At 54.3% G+C, this 20,585-nt stretch overlaps 1 protein-coding gene across 2 annotated transcripts in view; it reads right to left on the bottom strand.

Annotated features, from left to right (window-relative positions):
• Positions 1-5,713: 5,713 nt before the first annotated feature.
• The window catches only part of PRKCB (protein kinase C beta), a 97,442-nt gene continuing 82,570 nt past the window's right edge, over positions 5,714-20,585 (bottom strand). The window contains exons 16-17 of one of the 2 annotated variants that reach the window (XM_048495402.1): positions 19,826-19,966; positions 5,714-6,952 (exon numbers count right to left, since the gene is read on the bottom strand). In XM_048495402.1, the coding sequence (XP_048351359.1) occupies positions 6,800-6,952; positions 19,826-19,966 (294 nt within the window). In that variant the 3' untranslated portion in view covers positions 5,714-6,799. Of the gene's footprint in view, positions 6,953-10,549; positions 11,782-19,825; positions 19,967-20,585 lie in introns of those variants that run through there. The other variant, XM_048495403.1, reaches the window with a different exon arrangement.

Below are 20,585 nucleotides of genomic sequence, written 5' to 3' on the forward strand. Positions count from 1 at the left end.
CTGTGCGCGCGCGCGCGGCTGCCGGGCTGGCGCCTCTGGCTGGGGTGGGGGTGGGGGGCTGCGCCGAGGACGCGGCGAGCAGAGGCGGCGGGACGGGCGAGGCGAGGCGAGGCGGGGGCGGGGGCGGCCCGGACGGCTCCTCGGACTGAAGTAGCCGGAGAGCGGGGAGGGAGAGGCGGCGCGGGGGGGTGGGGCGGCGAGGATCCCCTCCCAGATTCCACGGGCCTTTGACGCCCCCCGACAGCGAGGGTACGGACAGCAGGCCAGGCAAGACCCGGAGGACCCCACGTGGCTGTCTGGCTTGGGGGTGGGGGGTCGCCCCCACCGGGGCCCCTGGCGAAGCCGACCCTCGGGCCCGGGGCCAAGGCGGACACCTCCCGCCGCCAGGAGGCGCTTCCGGCTCGGCTCGCCTTCGATCAGGGGGGTGCGGAGGCGCCAGAGCTGGCGGCCCCCGTTAGGAACCCGGACGCTCCCCTCCCCCCCGTTGCCCTGAACCGGCGGCGGGAGAGTGCGGTCCCTCCCGACCCCCCACCGCCCTGCGCCCCGCTGGCCAGCCGCCCGGAGAAGCGGCGCTCCCGCTGCCAGGAGGAGGAGAGGCCGGCGGGGGCCCCCAGAGAAAGGGGGTCCGGCGGGAGGGCTGGCTCGGGAGACGCCCTCTCCCAATCTGGCGCCCGCCCGGAGAGGAGACCCCAGAACACGTGCAACGGCCGCTCACACGAGACTTGCCGCGCACGCACCGCCCAAGCCGGCTTCCCGCAGAGCCCGCGTCTCATCTACCGGCTTAGCTACTCGATCGCTTTGAACGGAGACAGGCGGGGTGGTGGTGGCGGGGGGGGGGCTTCTGCTGCCCTGTGCGACCCTCCCCTCCCCTCCCCTCCGAACGACCTTGGGAAATGACGAGTCATTCCCAAGGGTGCCCAAACAAGGCCTGCTGGTTCTCTACCGAAGCTGGGGCAGAGCTGTAGTCGCGCTCCTTGGGGGGCCCGTCCAGTCGCAGCGGACTGCGGGGGGGGGGGGGTCGAGGCAAGGGGCAAAGGAGGGAGGGGTGGCCATTGCCCGCCAAGGACGCCCCAGGAAGACCTCGCCCCGCTGAGCTTCAGAGACCTGCCGAGTTTGGCCTCCAGGTCAGGACCTCGGACAGCGGCAGCTTCCTTCAGGCCGGAGACAGTGGCCGCGGCGGGGCGGGGGGGGGTGCTTCTGCCTCTGGTAGCCACCCCAGGCCATGCTGCCCCACCAGGAGGCGGCAGTTCAGGGAGCAGGGGGGCCTGTGCAAAGGCTCTCTCCCGGGCCTGACCCCAGCCCCCCTCCGGCAGATGTAGCACACACAGCCCTACAGGGGAGGAGGTCACGCGACATCTACCCCGGTCAGCCCTTGACCTCTGCCAGACTCCTCGGCCCTTCCGCCCTCTGCAGCGACGTGTCCACCTCGGTGGGTCTGGAAGCTAATTTTTCTCCCTTAGCCGAACGCTTCCTTCCTGGAGAGGGTGCTCTGCCCAAAGGACATTCATCAAAAGGGAAAGATGTTCCTGGAAAGCCCAGTCAGGAGGAAGTGGAGGCGTCCCCGGCAACCCCGCACGCTCCTGAGGTTCTCCTCACACACCCCCAGCATGGTGTCTACTAGTTGTCCAGTCCCGAGTTCATGAGTTCATTTCTCATGCTCCTTTGCTCTGGTCCTTTCCAGCCTGCCCGGTGGTAGACCTGGGCCCCTTACGGCCTGCCCAGCAGTAGACCTGGGCATTCCTCCGTGAGATCAGCAGACTGCTCCATCTCCCCACCCCTGTATCTCGGGGAAGTGGAGCTGGGGGTGTTGGGGGGGGGCGTGCGGAATACTCAAAATTTGCCCTGGGCTCCATTTTCCCTAGATACGCCTCTGTATGCCCTGCACAAATCTGTAAGCTCCCCCCATGTGGTGTTTCATGACCCCTGACCTCAGCTCCTTTTATATCCCTGCCCAAGATCATGATTCTTCTGATGGGGGAAGTTACCTGATCCCCGATCCCCCAATATTTTTAATATAAGCAACTCAATTTTGAAAAAGGAAAATGTTAGGAAATTGGAAATCACTGCAGATCTGTTGAGACTGTTTGCTGTTCAAAGTTGTGCAAGGCGAGAGAAGGGCGGTGGATGGAACAGTGAAAGGAGAGTGTGACTCAGTGGATAATCTGACAGGGTTATGTTCCAATCAAAAGAGTTTGCAGATGTTCCCACCAAGCAGTCTCATTTCCACTTTGGTCCTCCTTCCGTACTGATTTGCAGAGGCCTCTTGAATACGTAAACTAAGGGGTCCTGTTTCCGAAGCTGTTCGATTCTTCCCCACATTTCCTTGTCTGTTGCCAGGGGAGAAAGAAGACAAAACTGTGCCTGCTGGGTGAGCAAGAATCTGGCTATAAAATGGGGATTCCTTGGGTGAGGAATACAGTTATTGAAATTCTTGTCCCAGCTGGGAGGACAGCAAGAAGTTATTGGCATAAACATCTTTCCATCACAACTAATAGAAAATAAGATCATCAGAAGAATCCTGCATGTAGTCCAGCATCCTGCCTCTTGTTGTGGCCAACCACCAGCTCCTCTGGAGGTCCAACAACAGGGCATAGAGGCCAAGGCCTTCCCCTAACGTTGTCTCTTGGCACTGGGACAGAAAGGTTGACTGCCTTGGGACGTGGAGGTTCCCTTTAGTCACTGTGGCTAGTAATGGATAGACAGGCCGATCCTCCATGAATTGGCCCAATCCCCTTTTAAAAGCTTTCACTTCAGACTCTGGCAACTAATCTCACATTTGAATGACTCGTGGTTTCAAGAAGCATTTCCTGGACTCTGCAGCCCACAGGCTTCATTGGATGGCCTCAAGTTCTAGTCTTTTTTTTGCAGGGGGGTGGGGTGGGGAATGACAAAGTTCTAAATGGTTAACTTTCTCCACCCTGCGCACCGTTTTACAAACCTCTGCCATCCTCCCCTGAAAGGATTCAAGAGTAAGATAAAGACTCAAGGCAAGCAGAATGAGAAAGGCAAAGAAGTGGCAGCAACGAAAGAGCAAAGCAGACAGAGAATGGTCTTCCATCGCTGCCCCCCCTTTCACCTGCATCCCAAAGTCTCCAGTTCCGGCCCATTCTCTTCTGCTGCCACTTCTGCCTTTCTAGGAGCCCCTCCCCCCTCTCCTGGGAACCCCTGGGCCTCCCTCCCTCCCACCTGTTGCCATGGCCGCTGGCCCTCTTGCATCTGTGCCCACACCCAAGGTTGCACAGAGCTGGTCAGCTCCTAGGTACACTGTCACCAGTTACGTGCTGCGCCTGAAAGCAAAGCCCGTTTGCATTTGACTCCTTCACCCCAGAAACGCCACAAAAAGAAAGCCGTGCCCCAGCCCAAGTCCTTTTTGCCGGGTTTGCCTTCTTCTGTTGGCGCCAGCTCTCCTCCGCTGTGCGCTGCCGTGGCCCTCTGATTTCTTAAACCCTCCTTTGCTGACAGTCAGATTGGATTATGACTCATGCAACCTATCGAAATGCATCTGTGCCAAAACCAGCTCTAGAATTAAAGGTTTATTTTAAAACCTGTGTGTGTGTATGTGACATGGAAGTAAATTATTTGCCTGGACATGGCATGAGTTCGGAAAGGTAAGCACGTGGACAGACATGTACACAGACAGGTGGGGGGGGGGCTGGAACAGCAAGGGGAAAGAGGGAGGCAGGTGGCACCTGCAGTAGGAAACTCCACTGGTGGGTGCTTGCGAAGCCCAGTAACAAGGTAGGGTGGTGTGGGGGCCCCACCCAGAGAAACAGGGCTAGCCTTGCTGGATCCGCTCTGGGACTCCTCAGCCCTCCACCCTGATGTGAAACACCCAGCAGCACCTGTGAGTTGCACATGAATTGTGGTGATTGTTGTGATGATCAGGCCTCCGTCTCCCCCTCTGCTTCATCTCACCTTATAAAGCAGCCTTCCTGCTTTCCTGAGAAGCAGCCGCCCGGCCTCCCCGCCTCCTTCGATCCATCCGTGTGGGTTCGGCTTCTCTCCCCTGCTATTTTAAGTCCTCACAATAACATCACGCAGACCAAAACAAACTGTTTGGCATTTTCTTCCACTGCAAAGTGGAAGCTGGCTCTCTGGCGCCCGCCCAGCCTCCAAGGTGGAAGGGGCCACACAGGCCATCTAGTTCAGCCCCCCTATTCAAAGGCAGCCAGCCCCCTGGACCTCTGTTTGTTTGGTCTCCACAGCGACTGGTTGGGCATAGCAGGAAACAGGATGCTGGCCTAGAGGGACCGTCGCTGGTGGGATCCAACAGGGCTTCTGTTCTTAGGAGTTAGGCTCTACCGCAAACGGTTCAGCCTTGACGGGGAGGGGGGGGCAGGTGTGCCGTGGGGCCGGGGCCCAGATTCTGCATTGTAACGGCCACAGGGATGATGGTTGAGCTGCTTAGACCTTACTCTAGGCAGCAGCCCTAAGCAAATAGAGGGGAGTCTTCTGGAGACGCATGCCTCTGAGCAGGCGAGTGGGCTTAATTTGCAGCTGTTCTTACACTCAGACCTTTGGAGAAACATTCTGAATGCCTGCGCGATGACAGCGCTGACGGGGGCCTGCTGGCTGGGCCAGTGTGAAGCGTGCTGACGTTTTAATCAAGAAGCCCGCAGAAAGGAAACAGGGCCCTGAGCGCCCAGCGGCACTCCCTGCCTGGCAGCAGATTCGTAAGGAATGAGGCTGCTTTGGCAGCCAGCGAAGAGTCCACAGATGAGACTGGGGCAGCTTCAGGCAAAAGAATGGTTGTCCTCGGGGTAAAACTGAACACCGTGTCACTGGAAGGGGGCAGCAAACGTGAACTTGGTCTCAGCCCAGTGCAAACCGTCCCATATAGCCACCCCCTTCTAACCAGGTACAGTTTGCAATTCTTCCCCCACTTGGGTTGCACCAGAACAGCAGGGCTCGAAGGTGAGCATGTGGGCATTTCCGAACCCAGGGCTGGATACCGAAGACCAAGTAATGGGTCTTGCCCTGTGCTGATGCTCTCAAAGGTGCCCTGTGGGAGAAGGGCGGCAGTCACCTTACGCTGGCACCAGGGGTGTGGAGCACACAGACGCTAATAGCAAGTTCCACTGAAGACAGTGGGACTGAATTCCTAGCACCAGTCGATGATCGGCCTGGAGCTCCACACGCTGATATGGAGCTTCCCCGGCCACCCACTCTAGTTGCTTGGCGAGCACTCAGGAGTGTGTGCCTGGATAGCACCCCCCCTCCCTGCACCCACCGAAAGAGCAGAGATTCAGTGCTGCCCTTGACCTCCCCAATCACTTTTGCAGAAAGGCCAGCCTCCATGCAAGTGAATGGGTAAGGCCTACTGTGTCTGCAGTGTGACCCTGTTTCTTTGAAGGGGGACGGAGGGACAGGAAAGTAGAACTTCCTTTGTAGAGCATTTTGCACTTATTTTGTTTTTCTCCGACAATATACAAAGAATCTTGTCTTTTGCCATACAAACTGGGAGCTTCAACAAACATGCCAAAGTTGGAAGCTTCAACAAACAAAACCAAGTCCTCAGTAACAACTCGAAAACGCAGCTCAGGAAAGGCAAGCTGCCAGGCGTAATCTAGACGCATTCAGTTCTTATACAGGAGCGTAAATCAATCAAGATTCCCCCCCACCCCACCCGCAATCCCCCGCAAACACGCCACCTTTTCCCATAGATGAAAGTCCATCTCGCTTTCTGGCTGGGCTCTTCCAGATGGCACACTCCTTCTCATTCATCCAGAAGGACACTGAAACTGTTTATTAAAAATACCAGCAGGATTTTAAAAATAACATTCCGATTCTTTTTCCTAAGAAGAATACATATGGTTTGGTATTGCTAATTGCCAAAAAGCATAAGCCCTGGTATCAGGACTTCTCTGCAAGCTACAAGACTTGGAAAGAGTCGCCACCATCCGTCACCCCCAGAGAAAGGGGCTGCCGCAGCTATCTGTCACCCTCCTTTTTACTTTAAAAGCAAAAACTGGTCTCACTTGGACTTTGGAGGAACTCTAGCAATTCCTCCCACACCCTCTGCAAAACATTTGTTTAAGAACCAGAATTCATCAGAGAGCACTGCCAAAGCCCCAGACCACCCTAGTTCTTTAAAAATGCCACCATCTTAACACCCCCAATTCCTTCCCCTCCCACCAAACGGCTTAAATTCACGAGGACTGGAATGGCAACTCCTTTTTTGGATGCTGTCTCCCTGGGCAGGGGCTGTTGTTCACAATAGTCAAAGAGGAAGATGGGTTCAGAGCAGACTTTGAAAGACTAAGAAACACGCTTTCACACACCAAGGAGGTTGACTGGGTTTAGTTCCAACTCAAGCAGAGAAAAGGAAAAGACGGTGTTTGAGACAAGGATGACAGTCCATGCGCAACAGCAGCAGCAGCACAAAGGGGGAAGGACAGAGACCATGCTTAGCATTCAAAGAAGACACGACACACCAGCATCTCCCGCGTCGCAGAGAAATTCGAAAATTACAAAGAGTGTAGTAAATGTAGGATTTCTGAGACAATACTTGGACATAGTTCAAAACTCTATTGGTAGCCACTGGCTGGAAGTTCTAGAAAAGCTACCCTTTGGCTGACAAAAGGACAAACTCAACGCATCTCCAGAGACAGGTCAAAAGGCAAGCAAGTTGGCTGTCTACACACAGAGGAACAGTCACCTAAAGACAAGTGACCACCCCTTTGCCGAGGAGGGCATAGAAGGATGGAGAAAGAGAGACGCGCCCCAGAACGCGGAAGACGGAGCCTCCTTAGCCCAGCGAACGAGGCAACCTGCAGTTCAGACCAGCATACCAGGTTGCCTAAACATGAATGACAAACTCAGGGTTAGTGTAGGAGAATCCTGCAAACTCATTCTGGTCCAAGTTCATGATGAAGAGCTTGTCTGTGGGCGTGAGTTCCACAGGCTGCCTCGTGAACTCTTTATCGAAGTTGGAAGTATCGCGTTTATCTTTCTGTTGGGCAGAAAGCAGAGAATTAAAAACCACAGCAGAAAGGGAAGGGGTAAGTTAAAAGAAAGTCCGGCCAGGGAGACGTCGTTGCCATCATACAGTAATTGAAAAGGCTCAGAGACTTTGCACGCGAAGTCCCAATGGGTGCAGTCTATCAGAAATGACATAGCTCTTGAGATACCCTTTCTTCTGTTCCTCTCCTGGAGCCAGGCGTGCTGTGAGCGGCCTGCTGCACCCTTGCTTCAGGTGAGAAGGAGCCAGGCAAGCAGACCACGGAAGAGGGAGGGACCCCGAAATAGCTGGTTAGGGCCTAATGGGGGCCCTGAGCCTACCAAGGCTCCTTGCTTGTGCCCCTGTCACTGCCTCCACCCCCACCCTGGCAGTTTAATTCCTCTCCTTGACACTCCCGCACCCACCCCAGGGCTGCTGCACCCCTCTTCCTCCCGCCCTCTTTGCATTCATTCCGCACAAGCAGTTCTCCAGAAGGAGGAACTAACACAGCCCATCCCCGGAATCCGGAGAAACAGAACGCAGAGCCCGGCTCCTCCATCTCTCTCCCTCACAAGAGCTGCTAATTGCTCACAACGGCAGCTGCTGCCTCCAGAGCTGGGCAGAGCCGGGGGCTGCTGCGGTGACTCACGGACTGACCACATGCTGCCTGATGCAGAGATAGGTTTTTGGGGGGGATGGGCCAGGACCTCAGCCAAAACCTCCCGCAGAAAAAACACTGCTGTGGACTTTGCGAGAGCCGACCGAGACAGGATTCCTGTTTTGCTGCTCTAAGCCCAAGGATCAGACAGGAGGGAGGGAGGGAGGGAGGGAGCTGTGTGGATTTGGACTTAGCAAAGAGGGGGCCCACTGACTCTCTGTGCAACTCCCCAAAGATATCTGGCAGGAGGAGGGACAGGAGAGCTTCTTCCTGCAGGAACACGGAGCCCAGTTCATCAAAGGACCAGGCTCCCTTGCCCCTCACAGCAGGCCCAATAGGTATTGCCTTCGGAAGCCACCTGGCCAACCAAGTCCACTCCATCTCCCAGGGATAGCCCCTGCAGAGGTCAGTTCTCGAGGGAGCTGGGTGGGCAGGCGAGTATTCATCTGGTCCAGCCAGAAGCTACATGAGTCTAGGTGGCCAAGAGGTTCTTGCAATGTGCACATAAGCCAGTGTCCATATGGGAAGGCGAAGGTGGCTCCAGGTGAGTACAGCAGACCCCCCCCGCCTTTCCCCACTTAGAAAGGTCCCAACAGCCCTGAAGGACACACCCTCCCCCATCCTACTGACTTCAAACTGGGTTGCCGGAATGGGGAACTCTGAGGCTTGATGCTCCTGTTGTTAGATGGTTCTTAGGCCAAGTTCGTGGCATCTCCACCGGAGTGTCGTTTTAAAAAATCTCTCAGACATTTGAAATATAGCAAAATTTCAAACTTTGGATTTGAAATTTCACACTGGGGCTTTATAGATTTGGTTTGGAAATGTTGCTGATGTTCACCATTTATTTTTATAAGACCCTTTATAAGATCTTGTTGATACATTTTTAGAAGTTTTTGGGGGGGCAGTGGGTTGAGAATGCTTCGCTCAAGAATTTTTAATGTTCATGGCCTTACGTATTTCACTTGCCAAGTTTCATAGTATTTCTTTTTAAAATCATATATTTAACAGTATTTAGCACTGGAAATGTTCTCCAACTTGAACCAGATGAATTAAATGTTGTGAACAGATTGGAGATTTTGCTTGTACTGGTAAGTTATTATTTTTTTCCAGCAGTTATTGCCTCAAACACATCACAGAGTTTGTGGTTTTGTCCTGCTTGCAAATAAATGGAGGTTTCCTCAAAACAAGATTTCTTAATTTTTATTTTATAAGGATATCTGAAAAAAAAATTGGCACGTTAACAACTCAAAGCAAACTGGTAGGTGGAAGTCCCACAAGCAAAAGGTGGGAGAGAGCCCAAAGGGGTGGCAGGCAGGGCAACTAACACCAGAGAGAGGGGGGTGAGGGTGGGGCGGAAACCAAGGCCTGGCTTGCTCTTTTGCAGACAGCTTCCAGAAACACAGACAACTTCAGATTCCAGCGGCAATTCTTTGTTATTCTCAGGAGAATAGTAGTTGAGACAAAAATACTTTACAGCTTCAGTCAAGTTACACAAATACTGCTTGGATTTATAAATATCAGCTTCATTTTAGTAAAATACTGGATTTTTGACACACTTAAAGCACAGTGGAACAGACGGAATGTCATTTTGGCAACTGGACAAACACCCACCCACCCCTCCAGCACTAAGGAAAGAAACCCCAAACAAGGTTTGATATGAAAATAATAATGACATGGACGGGTGATACTGGGGTGACCGAGGCAGGCCCAGAACAGGAGGCCTTCTGGGGTAGTGTTTGCTGGGCAGTTCAACCTGGAGGCCAAACGGAACCCGCCAGCAACGGGCTCCCTCTGCCCTTTCTGGGCCTTTTCGTCTTTTGGAGCTCAGGGAGAGGATTGCTCATGAGGAGGGTTGTGGACACAATCCCAGAAAGCCAAAGCCAAAGGCGGTGTTGGAGGAGGATCAAAGGAAGAATTTGGAGAGTAGCCAAAAAAGGAGAGGTCTAAATAAGACTTCTGAACCCCTCCCGCTCTGCCCAGGCGCTGGCTGAGAGAGGGGGTCCAGCCCCCAGTCCCTTTTCAAAGCCATGGGTGGGACTTGTAAGCAGTTAATATGCTGGCCACCAGCCGCCAGTTCGTCAAAATAATGGCCTTTGAACTCATCTTCCTCCCAGGTGTTTAGAGAGGCCTGCCTGGTTCCTCTACCTCCTTGGCTAAGCAGAAGGAAAGATGGCTGTTCCAGCTGTGTAAATCTTCCTGACCTGGACAGAAAGGCCTGCCACACTCACGTCCAAAGAGGAAACTAGCAAATCTAGAACATCCGGGTCATAAAGAGGCAGCAGGGTCCTGGCGGGGGAGGGGGAGGGAGGGGGTCGCGGCACAGGCAGTGCAGGTCAGCAAGCTAGTCGTGCCACAACCTCCCATGAACTCCAGCTGGAAATGATTCCAAATTCAGCCCATGTAGACATCATGGGCAGCTCCAGAGGGTCTTGAGAACCGTCAGTGAGGGCTAGGGTTAGGGTACCAATGTTCAGTTTCTGGAGATTTAGCAGTGGAACTTGGGTAGGACAGGGTTTCAGAGGGGAAGAAGAAGAAGAAGAAGAAGAAGAAGAAGAAGAAGAAGAAGAAGAACAAGAACAAGAACAAGAAGAAGAACAAGAACAAGAAGAACAAGAACAAGAAGAACAAGAAGAGGAAGAGGAAGAGGAAGAGGAAGAGGAAGAGTTTGGGTTTATACCCCACCTTCCCCTCCTGTAAGGAGACTCAAGGTGGCCTACAAGCTCCTTTCCCTTCCTCTCCCCACAACAGACACCTGGTGAGGCAGGTGGGGCTGAGAGAGTCCTGAGAGAACTGTGACTAGCCCAAGGACACCCAGCAGGAATATAAGAGTGTGGAAACACATCTGGTTCACCAGATAAGCCTCTGCCACTCAGGTGGAGGAGTGGGGAATCAAACCCGGTTCCCCAGGTTACAATCCACCTGCTCTTAACCACGACACCACACTGGCTCTCCGTGGGAGTGTAATGTCATCAAGTCCACCCTCCAAAAGATCCATTTTCTCCGTGGGAATGGATCTCTGCTGTCTGGAGATATCATTATGGGACCACTCCAGGCTCCACCTGGAGGTTGGCATGGCCAAGACCTCTTTGTCAGGATTTCCTAAAGTTGTTTATTTTGATTTTAATATAATTCTTTGACTTATAAACTGCTCTTCCCCAGTGAGCAGGGCTCAGAGTGGCTTGGGCCTCTATTGCTGGCGTGCTTCAAGTCTCACTGGCTACAGCCGAGCACATGAAACTGCCCTGAGGTTTATCAATAAAAAATACTGCCTGCTCTGATGGGCAGCAGCAGGGTCTCAGGGCTCTCACATCATCTGCTCCCCGGCCCTTTAAGCGGAAGACGCAGATGACCGGACCTGGGGACTTCTGCATGCAGGACTGGTTGGCCCGGCCCAATGCCCTCCTTCTACCCACTTATGGGCAGGGTCACATAACGCCACTGGATCAACTGGGCGACATCTGAATTGCAACCGCTGACATTCGAGGGTAAATCCGCAGTAGCCGTGGAAATGCTCTTTGTGTAGAGTCCAGTTTGCATGAGGGGAAAAGGCTGCTCACTTGTGCAAAAGGGCCATTATACTTCTGGGGGCAGAAACCCTGAGGCAGGCAGAGAGCCCAGCCCACCGTGCATGAAAACAAAACCTTTGTCTCACAGGCCCAACATGGCAGGCACATCCAGTCCTGACGAACCAAAGAGTGGGGATGTTCGGGGCCTGCTGGTTTTTGGTTTTTGCCAAGTGATTCTGACTGCACCAAGCCAGTGACAAAGAGAGGTTTGCCCAGGTCTGTCACGTTCACACAAACTGGTCTTCCCGAGTCCCGTGGATCTATGAGCAACCTCTGACCTCCTTCAAGGTGGGAGGACGGCGGTCTCGCCCCCTGGCTCCACTCAGGCATGTTTTTTTGAAATACGGTCACTCCAGTATCCCCAGAAAAGAAACTCAAGGCAAAGGAGGATGTCACCACAACAGCTGCGGGGGCCGGATGGATGCGAGGGTGGGTGGCGAACGGTCTACAGTGGCTACTTAGCTCTTGACTTCAGTCTTAAAAAACACAGAGTTAACAAAGGAAAATCCTTCGAATTCTGATTGGTCAATGTTCCTGATGACTTCTTGGTCAGGTGGTGTTAAGACAGGTGGGTGGCGGGTGAAAAACCGGTCGAAGTTTTCAGCATTCCGTCCGCACTATGAGAGGGGAAGAAAAGAACTCATGGTAGGTGGCAAAAGAAAAAAAGAAAAAGACGGGAGAAATGCAGGCGTGGAAGCTGGCGGTGTGGGCTGCCACGTCCCCCAATCCAGTCACACGCAGACTCCCCGCCTCCAAAGTCCCCACAATGAGCAAAACGGGAGAACGAAAAAGAAACAATGCAAAATACTTATGACTCCTTTGACAAGAGGTTGCCGGTGGCCTCCAAGCAGCGAGTATTTTGTCATGGAGGGATTGGGCAGTGGAAGGACCATCGGCCAGCCAACCAGCAAGTAATTGGAGGAGGATGAGATGAGGGGCCAATTACTTGCAGGGCTGGGACCATGGCATGCAAGACCAATCCTGCCCCAGAGCGTGCCACATGCAAGGGGGGTGGCGGGTCTCTTTCCAGAAACGCTATCCGCTGGCTCTTACTAGACGCTTCCCCTCCAAACGGACTCCACACCTGTGGTGCTTCAGCAACGTTGCAGCAGCCTCAGGCAGTCCGGACCCTCTGGCACCTCTGGTGGAGAGAAGAGCCAGCAGCCCTCGGCCTTCCCCGGGCCTGATCCGCGGGGCACGCAAGGTGGCCGAGATCTCCTAGCTTCTGGAGGAAAACCACTTCTGAAGAATCAAGAACGTGGCCTTTGGAGCCCACCAGGGGAAGCCCAGGCAGACGCCGGCAGCACTGCTCCCCCTGCAGGACAGAAATGGGCAGCCCTGCTGACCACGCGTGGGGATGGTGCTGTTTGTATGTAGATGTCCCTCCTACAACACCAGGCAACTTGGTTGGTTGTCACATGAACGCTGCTCCCATTGAATCCTTGCCTTGAAAATGAACGGATCAACCGGCAGCTCAGCTTCAGCCGGGAATTCAGATCTGCCGTGAACTTCTAGAGCTGAGCATTTCCAGCCTCCCTTCTCCACACCTAGGCGACCGACACTCCCTGGCCATGTGACGCTGTGCCTGGTGTGGTTCTGCCCAGAGAAGAACCCTGACCCTTTGCCTTCAACGGGGCAACTTTTGTCCAGGAGTCAACGACCACCCTCTGTTTCAAAACCCCACATCTTTGCACACCAGAGCTCCTGGGTGCGTTGCTAGATCTTACCTCAGGAACCGATGAAGGGAACTATTAATAGCACATCTCAGCTGGTGCTCGACTGTCCCAACCAAAGGGCCTGCCTGTCGGCTCTCGTAGGACTCAAAACCCTTGCCTTGCCTTGAATGGCTGCTGTTTGGATTGAAGCAACCGAGGGGGCAGCCGCCCCCAGAAGGAAAAATGGAGGAGACGAGGGGGGTCTTTTCTCCCCTCCAAACACAGGTCTCTGAAGTGACTCTGGGCAGCCCACAAGTGGTCTGTTTCGGGGGGCCTCCACAGCACTGAACTTTCATTTGCTGAGAAAACCAGATTTGCACGTTTGGGAAACTTAACTAGGGGACAAAAATTGTTCACGACAAAGAGATGCAGACTGTCAGACCAGCTGTTTGTTCCTCGTGGGTGCCAGAGTGCTTGCTGAGGAGGAGAACGGGACCGCAGGCAACCCCCAAAACCTGTATGCCCCTCTCACATCCTCCCACAGCAAACGGGAGGCTTCAATCAGGAAAGAGAAAAGGGCTCCACAGCTGCTCTGGCACACAGGGAGGAAGACGGGGCTCCACAGAGGTGCGGAACATTTGGCCAGTGCTTAACAGGAGAGGTAGTCCAACCTCCACTGGCTGCGTTGAAGGAAGGGGGGGGATGAGCCTCAGGGCCTTCCCCGTGATGTCCCCCATGCAGTGGAGCCCCCTCCCCAGAAAGCTCTCTTGGGACCTTCAGAAGTTTCCCCTTCAAAAAGGGCCCTCTGGGTCAATCTGCAGCAGGGTCTTTGACCTGAATGCCACCACCTTTTTTAATCTAGTTGCCACGGGAGGCTCTTTTCTACGTCACGCAATGAGCACCCAAGAGGGTCTTTTCAGAAATCATCCTGATAAGCACACAGCAGCAGCAACAGACGGAGAAACCCAGATCAACCAGCACCTCTCCGAGCTGGGCCTGAGCAGCCCCCAGGTCTGGCCACCAACACAAGCACCCTTTGCACCCCGCCTCCGGTGTCAGCCCGTCCTGAAATCGAAGCACCTCCCATTTTTGGACAGGTTTGTCATGAGAAGAAACTCCTCCAAGAAAAAGACATCCCTGAAATCCTCCTCTCTAAATCCTGGCAGAGGAGCATTTAAGAACATCAGAAGAGCTTCCTGAAATCACTACAAAAAATCCACCTGCCCTCGGCCAGCCAGATTCCCAGGCGGGCCCACAGTAGGGGCCGATACTTCCTGGGTTTACTGCCTGCGAACATGGAGGTTCCATCACGGTTAACCTCTCCTCCTTGATTTTGTCTATATCCTTTTTAGAGACACAGTTTCAATAACCACTTGGGCATTTTAGTGCGCAGGCCTCTGCAGTTAGTCCAGTGCACGTTTTGAAACCGCTGTCAAGCAACAAATCAGCAGATGCCTGGAAAACTCCCCCCCACCCCCCCAATCCCAGGAGGTGATTTCAAAGACTTTCCTCTGCGCTAACCCAACCGGCAGCACCAAGTCTTCCTGTGAGTGACATTCAGAAATGAAGCAGCTTAAAGGCCATAATGCATCCCCTCATCTGCCAGAACCACCTCTGCAGCTGCACTGGTGCGTTTGGGAGAGACCCCACCATGATCCAAGAGCCCCTGGTCAGAGAGACTACCACCTCCTCAAGATCTGGGGAACTTCTTCTGGCCTTCTCTGCTTCTTCAGGTGGCTTGCCAGGGCAAGGCTGCCAGAACCGTTTCCCAGCAACACAATTTGAAGGCTGGCCTCAGTTTATTTCCTTCTCAACAAACACACTTCTGTGCTGGCTTCCCAAGACATTTGGGGAGCAAAATGGTTGGGGCAGCTCAATACTGAGGACTAGAAACCTGATGAATCCTCAGGGTGGCTCCGGTCACCTTGGTCTGGAAACAGAAAACATGGATGTTTCCTGCTCCTGCACACAGCTCCAGGTGGAGAGTCCAGCACAGGGGAATAAGAGGCTCAGGACCCTCCTTTGGAGACGCAACTCCAGAACAGGAGGAACGGCCCCAAGCGCAGCTGCCTCCTCGGGCTCAGCTGAACGGGGAGCTCCTCGCTGTGATCTGGTTCCCGCAAGAGCATTTCTAACCAGGGCACTCCCCAGCTGCAGCCGGGAGGGGAACCGTTCAGCAGCCGTCTGCGTCGATGGCATTATCTATGTTTGCGGAATGCAAGCTGAATTTCCTAATCTGCGCAAACATGCAGGCCCCCTCTTATGGCTCGCACACACGCTGCCGCCTCCCACCCCCACGGTCCTCTCTGCACAGTGACTGCGCTCAAACTATCAGATCTGCATCAAACCCAGAGTGCGAAAGGGAGGAGAAACGAAGCCAGTAGCTGGTTGGGCTGTCATTTGCCCTCCCCCTCCCAGCTCCCCTCTCTGCCCAAGACAGCCCCGTCAGAGTTGGGGCTGAGCAAAGCCACCATGGGAGGAAGCTGTACCTGCTCGTGTCAGCCGCCAGAGTCCTGCCACCCCCTCCTGCTCCGGCACACAGCGCACGAACCTCCTCGCAAATACAGTTGTCACTGCCCATTAGCTTCAGAAGCGCTTGGCACCCAGACGTCAGCCAGTGCGCCTGACAGGCCAGGCTTGAAAGGAGGCGGGGGGGGGCTCTCTCTCCTCCACCATTTCAAGAGGGAAGGGGGGGTCTCCTCCAAAGGGTGGCTCAGAGCAGTGTGTGAGTGCAGGATAGAGGCAGGAGGGGTCACACTGCAACAGACTCCACGCATCTGGACAGAGGGGTAGATCCAGAGAACCACCCCGGGTTCACACAGCAATGCAGCATCCTGCTTTTCGGTGCTGCCACACTAAGACTCATGCGAGGCATTTCAAAGCTGGAAGAGTACAGCTCAGAGAGATTTTGCAAGAGGTAAAAAAAAGCCCTGGCCATTTTGTGAACAGCCAGTCTGAAATGGCCACCCCACAGCAAGCAGGTTGTCCCAAGGCATGTGCAGAACAGACACCCAAATCCCCCATGGATACCAGGACAAAAAGAAGAGCCGCCCTCCCTGCAAGGTCAGCCCGAGGTGGGCCCATCTGGTCAGCTACAAGCAGGCTGGTCTTTTCCAGCATTTGGAGGTAGACTGCCACTGGACTGGGGAGGCTCTATTGACCCACCTTTCAAGCATTTGAGCCCTGACCCTCTGCTAGGATTGTCCACAATGCTGGAGGGAGGGGCTGCCAGCACAGAAACAGCCATGGGGAGTTGAAATGACTTTGGGAGGCAGCTGGAAGTGCCTTTCCTAGCAGAACAGGACCTTGAGGGTCTGTTTGCTCCAGGGCTGATACGGTAGCTGACCCATCTCAGAGGAATCACACACACACACACACTCCAACACCAACACGCACACCCTGCACAGATTAAAAAAGATTTTTGTGCCTGTGAGTTTGTGTTTAAAAATTATTCCCTTGCTTCTGCAAAATAAATCCTGGCTGTTCTCTCCATTCAGCCTCTCTGAGACAGAAGGTCAGTTTCCCAAAGAGAAGGGATTTCCCCCCATTTGGAAAAAAAAAGGACCAGGGGGAAAATCTGGTCCTTTTAATGCCCCATTAATGTCCACTCCAAGCTCCCCAAACTGCCTTGAGAAGATGATAGTTTTTCCACCATGACAAGAAATCTCCTTCTCGAATATATATCAAAGAGAGACAACCTCTGCCCCCCCCCCCCCCGCCCCCATAAAACCTCTTTCATCGATCCTGGCTGCCTGATCAAGCCAGGAGCGGCTTTCTGTGACCTGATGGACCGCAGGACCCTTCTGCCCCTCCCCAGCAGCACAAAGTCTTTCATCTCCCTCTTTCTCTGCGGACAGCTCTATTTGCAAAGGAGGCTGGAAGAAAATAAGCAAGTGTGGACGTGTGTCTCTGTGTGATGGCGATCGCATTTGTGACCATGAAAAGTTTTCTGGAAACAGAGAACACACCAGACCAGGGAGTGGGCAGACAAAACAGCTTCTATGTATTGTCAAAGGCTTTCAAAGTTGGAATCACTGGAGTGTTGTGGGGTTTCCGTGCTGTAAGGTCGTGTTCCAACAGCATTTTTTCCTGACGTTTTGCCTGCATTCGTGGCTGGCATCTTCAGAGGATCCTCTGAAGATGCCAGTCACAGATGCAGGCAAAACATCAGGAGAAAATGCTACTAGAATATGGCCCAACAGCCCGGAAACCCCACAACACCCCAAAACAACTTCCCTCCCTTTTGACTTGCAGGGCATCTCTCTCTCTCTCTCTCTCTCTCTCTCTTTCTCTCTCTCTCTACCTATCTACCTATCTACAAAACTGCCATTGGCCCCCTCCACTCTGGAGGGATAGAATCAGTTGTCTGTGGCTTCTGCTGGGTGCAGATGATCAGTCTCAGCCTTGAGGGGAGAGCCAAAGAGAACCACAGACCTGAAACCTGACAGTTGCAAATAGTCACTGCCGGGAGGGGAGGCCGTCCATGCCCTTCCTCCGCCACCCCCCACAACTGTGCGAAGATTGCAGAAATTAGTGGGCGAAGCAGAACACCGGGGCCACCACATTCATGAGAAGTGGAGACTCATCCCTCCAAAGTGAGCAGGAGGTGAAAGCTCTCTGCCAATTAAATAAATGTGAGTGGATCAGTCTCCTGCCTGTTCATTGGTTAATTATCAGATTTAAATATTCTGAGCTAAATATCGACTCGTGGGGGCAGGGGAGGCTGTTCGCCTTCCATGCCACTGAGGGCTAAAGCCCCTGAGGTCCGTTGGCATCCTTCCCATGGGATGTCCAGCAGTTGCTTGCCCAATAGAGAGCATTGAGAGGTGTGTCTGTGCGCGCACTGCCTTCTGGCGATTTGGAAGCGTCCTTTTCTTTGATTTTGCCTTTGGGGCTGCCTGCTCGAGTGGCTTAAAATCACCAAGAACGCCATGAAGGTTGACGCAGGTCACCTAAAGAAGCCCAGGTGTGGGGAAGGGTGTGGGGCCAGCGATCCTGCACATCAGGGGAAGGAGGGGATTCATCAAGAGCTCCTCCTCTACCAGCTGCAGGAAGGGTCTTGCTAGCCCTCAGTCTCGGGGGGGGGGGGGCATTCTCGGCCCCTGGCAAGCCAGCTAACCAGCGCTGCACCTGCCTCGCCTCATCTCTCAAACAGAGCTGGGGGCCCTCCCCTCCCCGGCGGCCAGTGATTGGTATGCAGAGCCCACCACCCAGGCGCAGCCATGCGCAGCCTCCGACTTGCGCACACAGAAGGCCAATCTGGGAGGCAGGTGATCGATGCAGGATTACCCCGGGGGGGGGGGGGGAAGGGAAGGGAAGGGAAGGGCTTTGTGTCTTCACAGCACAAGCCTGATGTGGCAGGGGAAGAAGGGAGACAGGGCCCATTATCAGTAGTCTGGAGGAGGAAGTGGATTGGTGGCCCATATTGCTACACACACCCTGCTTTCAATTGATGCTGCTTCCCAGGGTAAAGGGCTGGGTGCAGAAGCAGCTGAGCCACCCATGCACCCACCCACCCACCCACCCACCCACCCTCCCCCCACTCACTCTCTCTCTCTCTCTCTCTCTCTCTCACACACACACACACACGAACCTCCAACCAGCCTTCCAAAATGAAAGCCACCTGCCCTGCCCCAGCCCCAGCCCAGCCAGTGATGGGATTTTCTCAGGACATACTGGCAGCACCCACTCAGTGGTCATTCTCCTCCAAGGTCAGTGGTGAGAAAGAAAGAGCTCAGTCCTTCCCTGCCAAAATGGATCCCAGCATATCCCAGAACTCCCGGAGAGGAAGTCCTACAGAACAGACCAGGGCTTGGACAACCGGCGGTCGGAGGGGTGTGAGTGTCAGATGCTGAGAACAGAACTGGAACCCAAATGGAGCACCAGGTGCGGAGAATTCTCCCCAGATCTTGGCTGGTGTTCATGAACTGCTGCTCCTGGCTCCATGTACCTGGGATTTACGATCTGAGCAAACATCCACATTGTCAATTATGCAGCCCATGTACAGCACATTGCTGAGGGAGATGTTTGAATACCATTTAGAGGAAAGAAAAAGAACATTTTTTCAAAAGGGAGAGAGAGGAGAAGGAGGAGAGCTGCAGCCCATGGGGTGAGGCGGGAGGGCTCAGGAGCTGCGGCTGGAGGCCATAAGATAAACCTTGTATGATGTGGAAGGGCCACTCTGCCCCCCCCCCCCCCCCCAGCCAGAGCTTGGATGCCATCATGGACTCAAAAGACCTTGAGAAAAGATTACCCCTTTGGCCTGGAATGCAGCCCATGCCGTCTGGGCCAAAGTGCCCTGGCACGCCTCAGGTTTCGAGGGCCATCTTTGGTCCAGATGGAAACTCATTTCCCACCCAACCTACTCATTGCCACCGACACAGCTAAAAATTCCCCACAGAGCTACAGCTGCAAAAGGGGCGAGGCATCCACCTCCAAAAATATGAGAGTGCTGGACCACAGGAAGGTCCCACGCCTTGTCCTGGCCACCAAAACAGTGCTCTCCTCTGCTGCTGTCCCACCAAACCACACCTGGGCCATCAACAAAAGACACAGTGGCTTTCCTCTGCCATCGCCACAACCCAGGAAGATGAGTCCGTGTCTGGGCAGCCACACTTCAGATCGTAGGCTCAGTTGACCTTAGGAACAAAACCCCTAAATATAGAGAGCTAGTATTTCAGAGAGGAGTCTAAGCTAGGACCTCCGCCCACATTTCCCATGTGCATGGAAGCATCCTGCCCTGCGAGCCCCCCCTCACGCCCCAGCAGTCTGGACTGGTGCTGTCCAGCCACGGAGTGGAGGGTGGGGTGGGGCAGAACCGGCCCACAAACTTTCCTGAGCGTGCAGCTGAATTAGCCTACCCCAACTAACCCAATGAAGGATCCACAGCAAATGTCCCCTCTGGCCCCAGAATGCGCCCCGCCACTGCTGGAGGAAGGAGAGGAGAGTGTGCCAGAGCTTTGGAGAGAAAGCGGGGGGGGGGGGAGGGAGAAGGGGTGGCACTTACAGCCTTCGGCTTGAAAGGAGGCTGGATCTCTTTCCGTTCAAGTTTGTCCCAGTCGATGTAGCGGAAGAAGGCGTGCTCTTTGATGTCTCTCTCCCCTTCGGGGCCGCACCCCAAGCGCTTCGCCGGGTGCTTGGTCATGAGCTGGGGACACAGAAGGAGAAGCAGGCAGGGGTCAGACCCCAAAGCACCACGGCGCCAGCGGTCAAGGTGAGCGGCTGACCTCCAGGAAGCAAAAGGGTCCTGAATTCAACCAGCACACTTCTAAGATGAACCACTTGAAGTCCATAGAGCAGCGTGGCCAGAGTGAGGGTGGCCAGCCACGTTTTTTGACTGAGAAGAAAGAGCTGATCCCTCCTCCTTTTTGAAGCCCCCCCCCCCCCCCCGGAATGTAAGCAGCCAAGAGTCCAGCTATGGAACGGAGAAGCCCTCACGGGGTCTGGCTGCATTCAGAACCTCACATTTTGTGGTATTTCATGTACGTGGCCCCACCTGTCTCCCCAGTGGGGACCCAGAACAGCTTGCAGTTACACCTCTCCCCGCCTCTATTTTTGTCCTCACAACAACCCTGCAAGGTAGGTTAGGAAGAGACTGTGTGATTGGCCCAAGGCCACCCCTGGCACCAACACAGATTCCAAGGAACAAGAAAACTGCCACCGAAGCTGATGTGATCCTTGCAAGGAGCTCTCTCGGTGCTTTCAGTCCCTGCTCACTTTAGACGCTCCATCCAAATTCCGCACTCGGAGGTGACAGAGGGCACGTC

Source organism: Sphaerodactylus townsendi, linkage group LG04 (genome assembly GCF_021028975.2).
Source record: "Sphaerodactylus townsendi isolate TG3544 linkage group LG04, MPM_Stown_v2.3, whole genome shotgun sequence".
In the NCBI taxonomy this organism is placed as follows: Eukaryota; Metazoa; Chordata; class Lepidosauria; order Squamata; family Sphaerodactylidae; genus Sphaerodactylus; species Sphaerodactylus townsendi.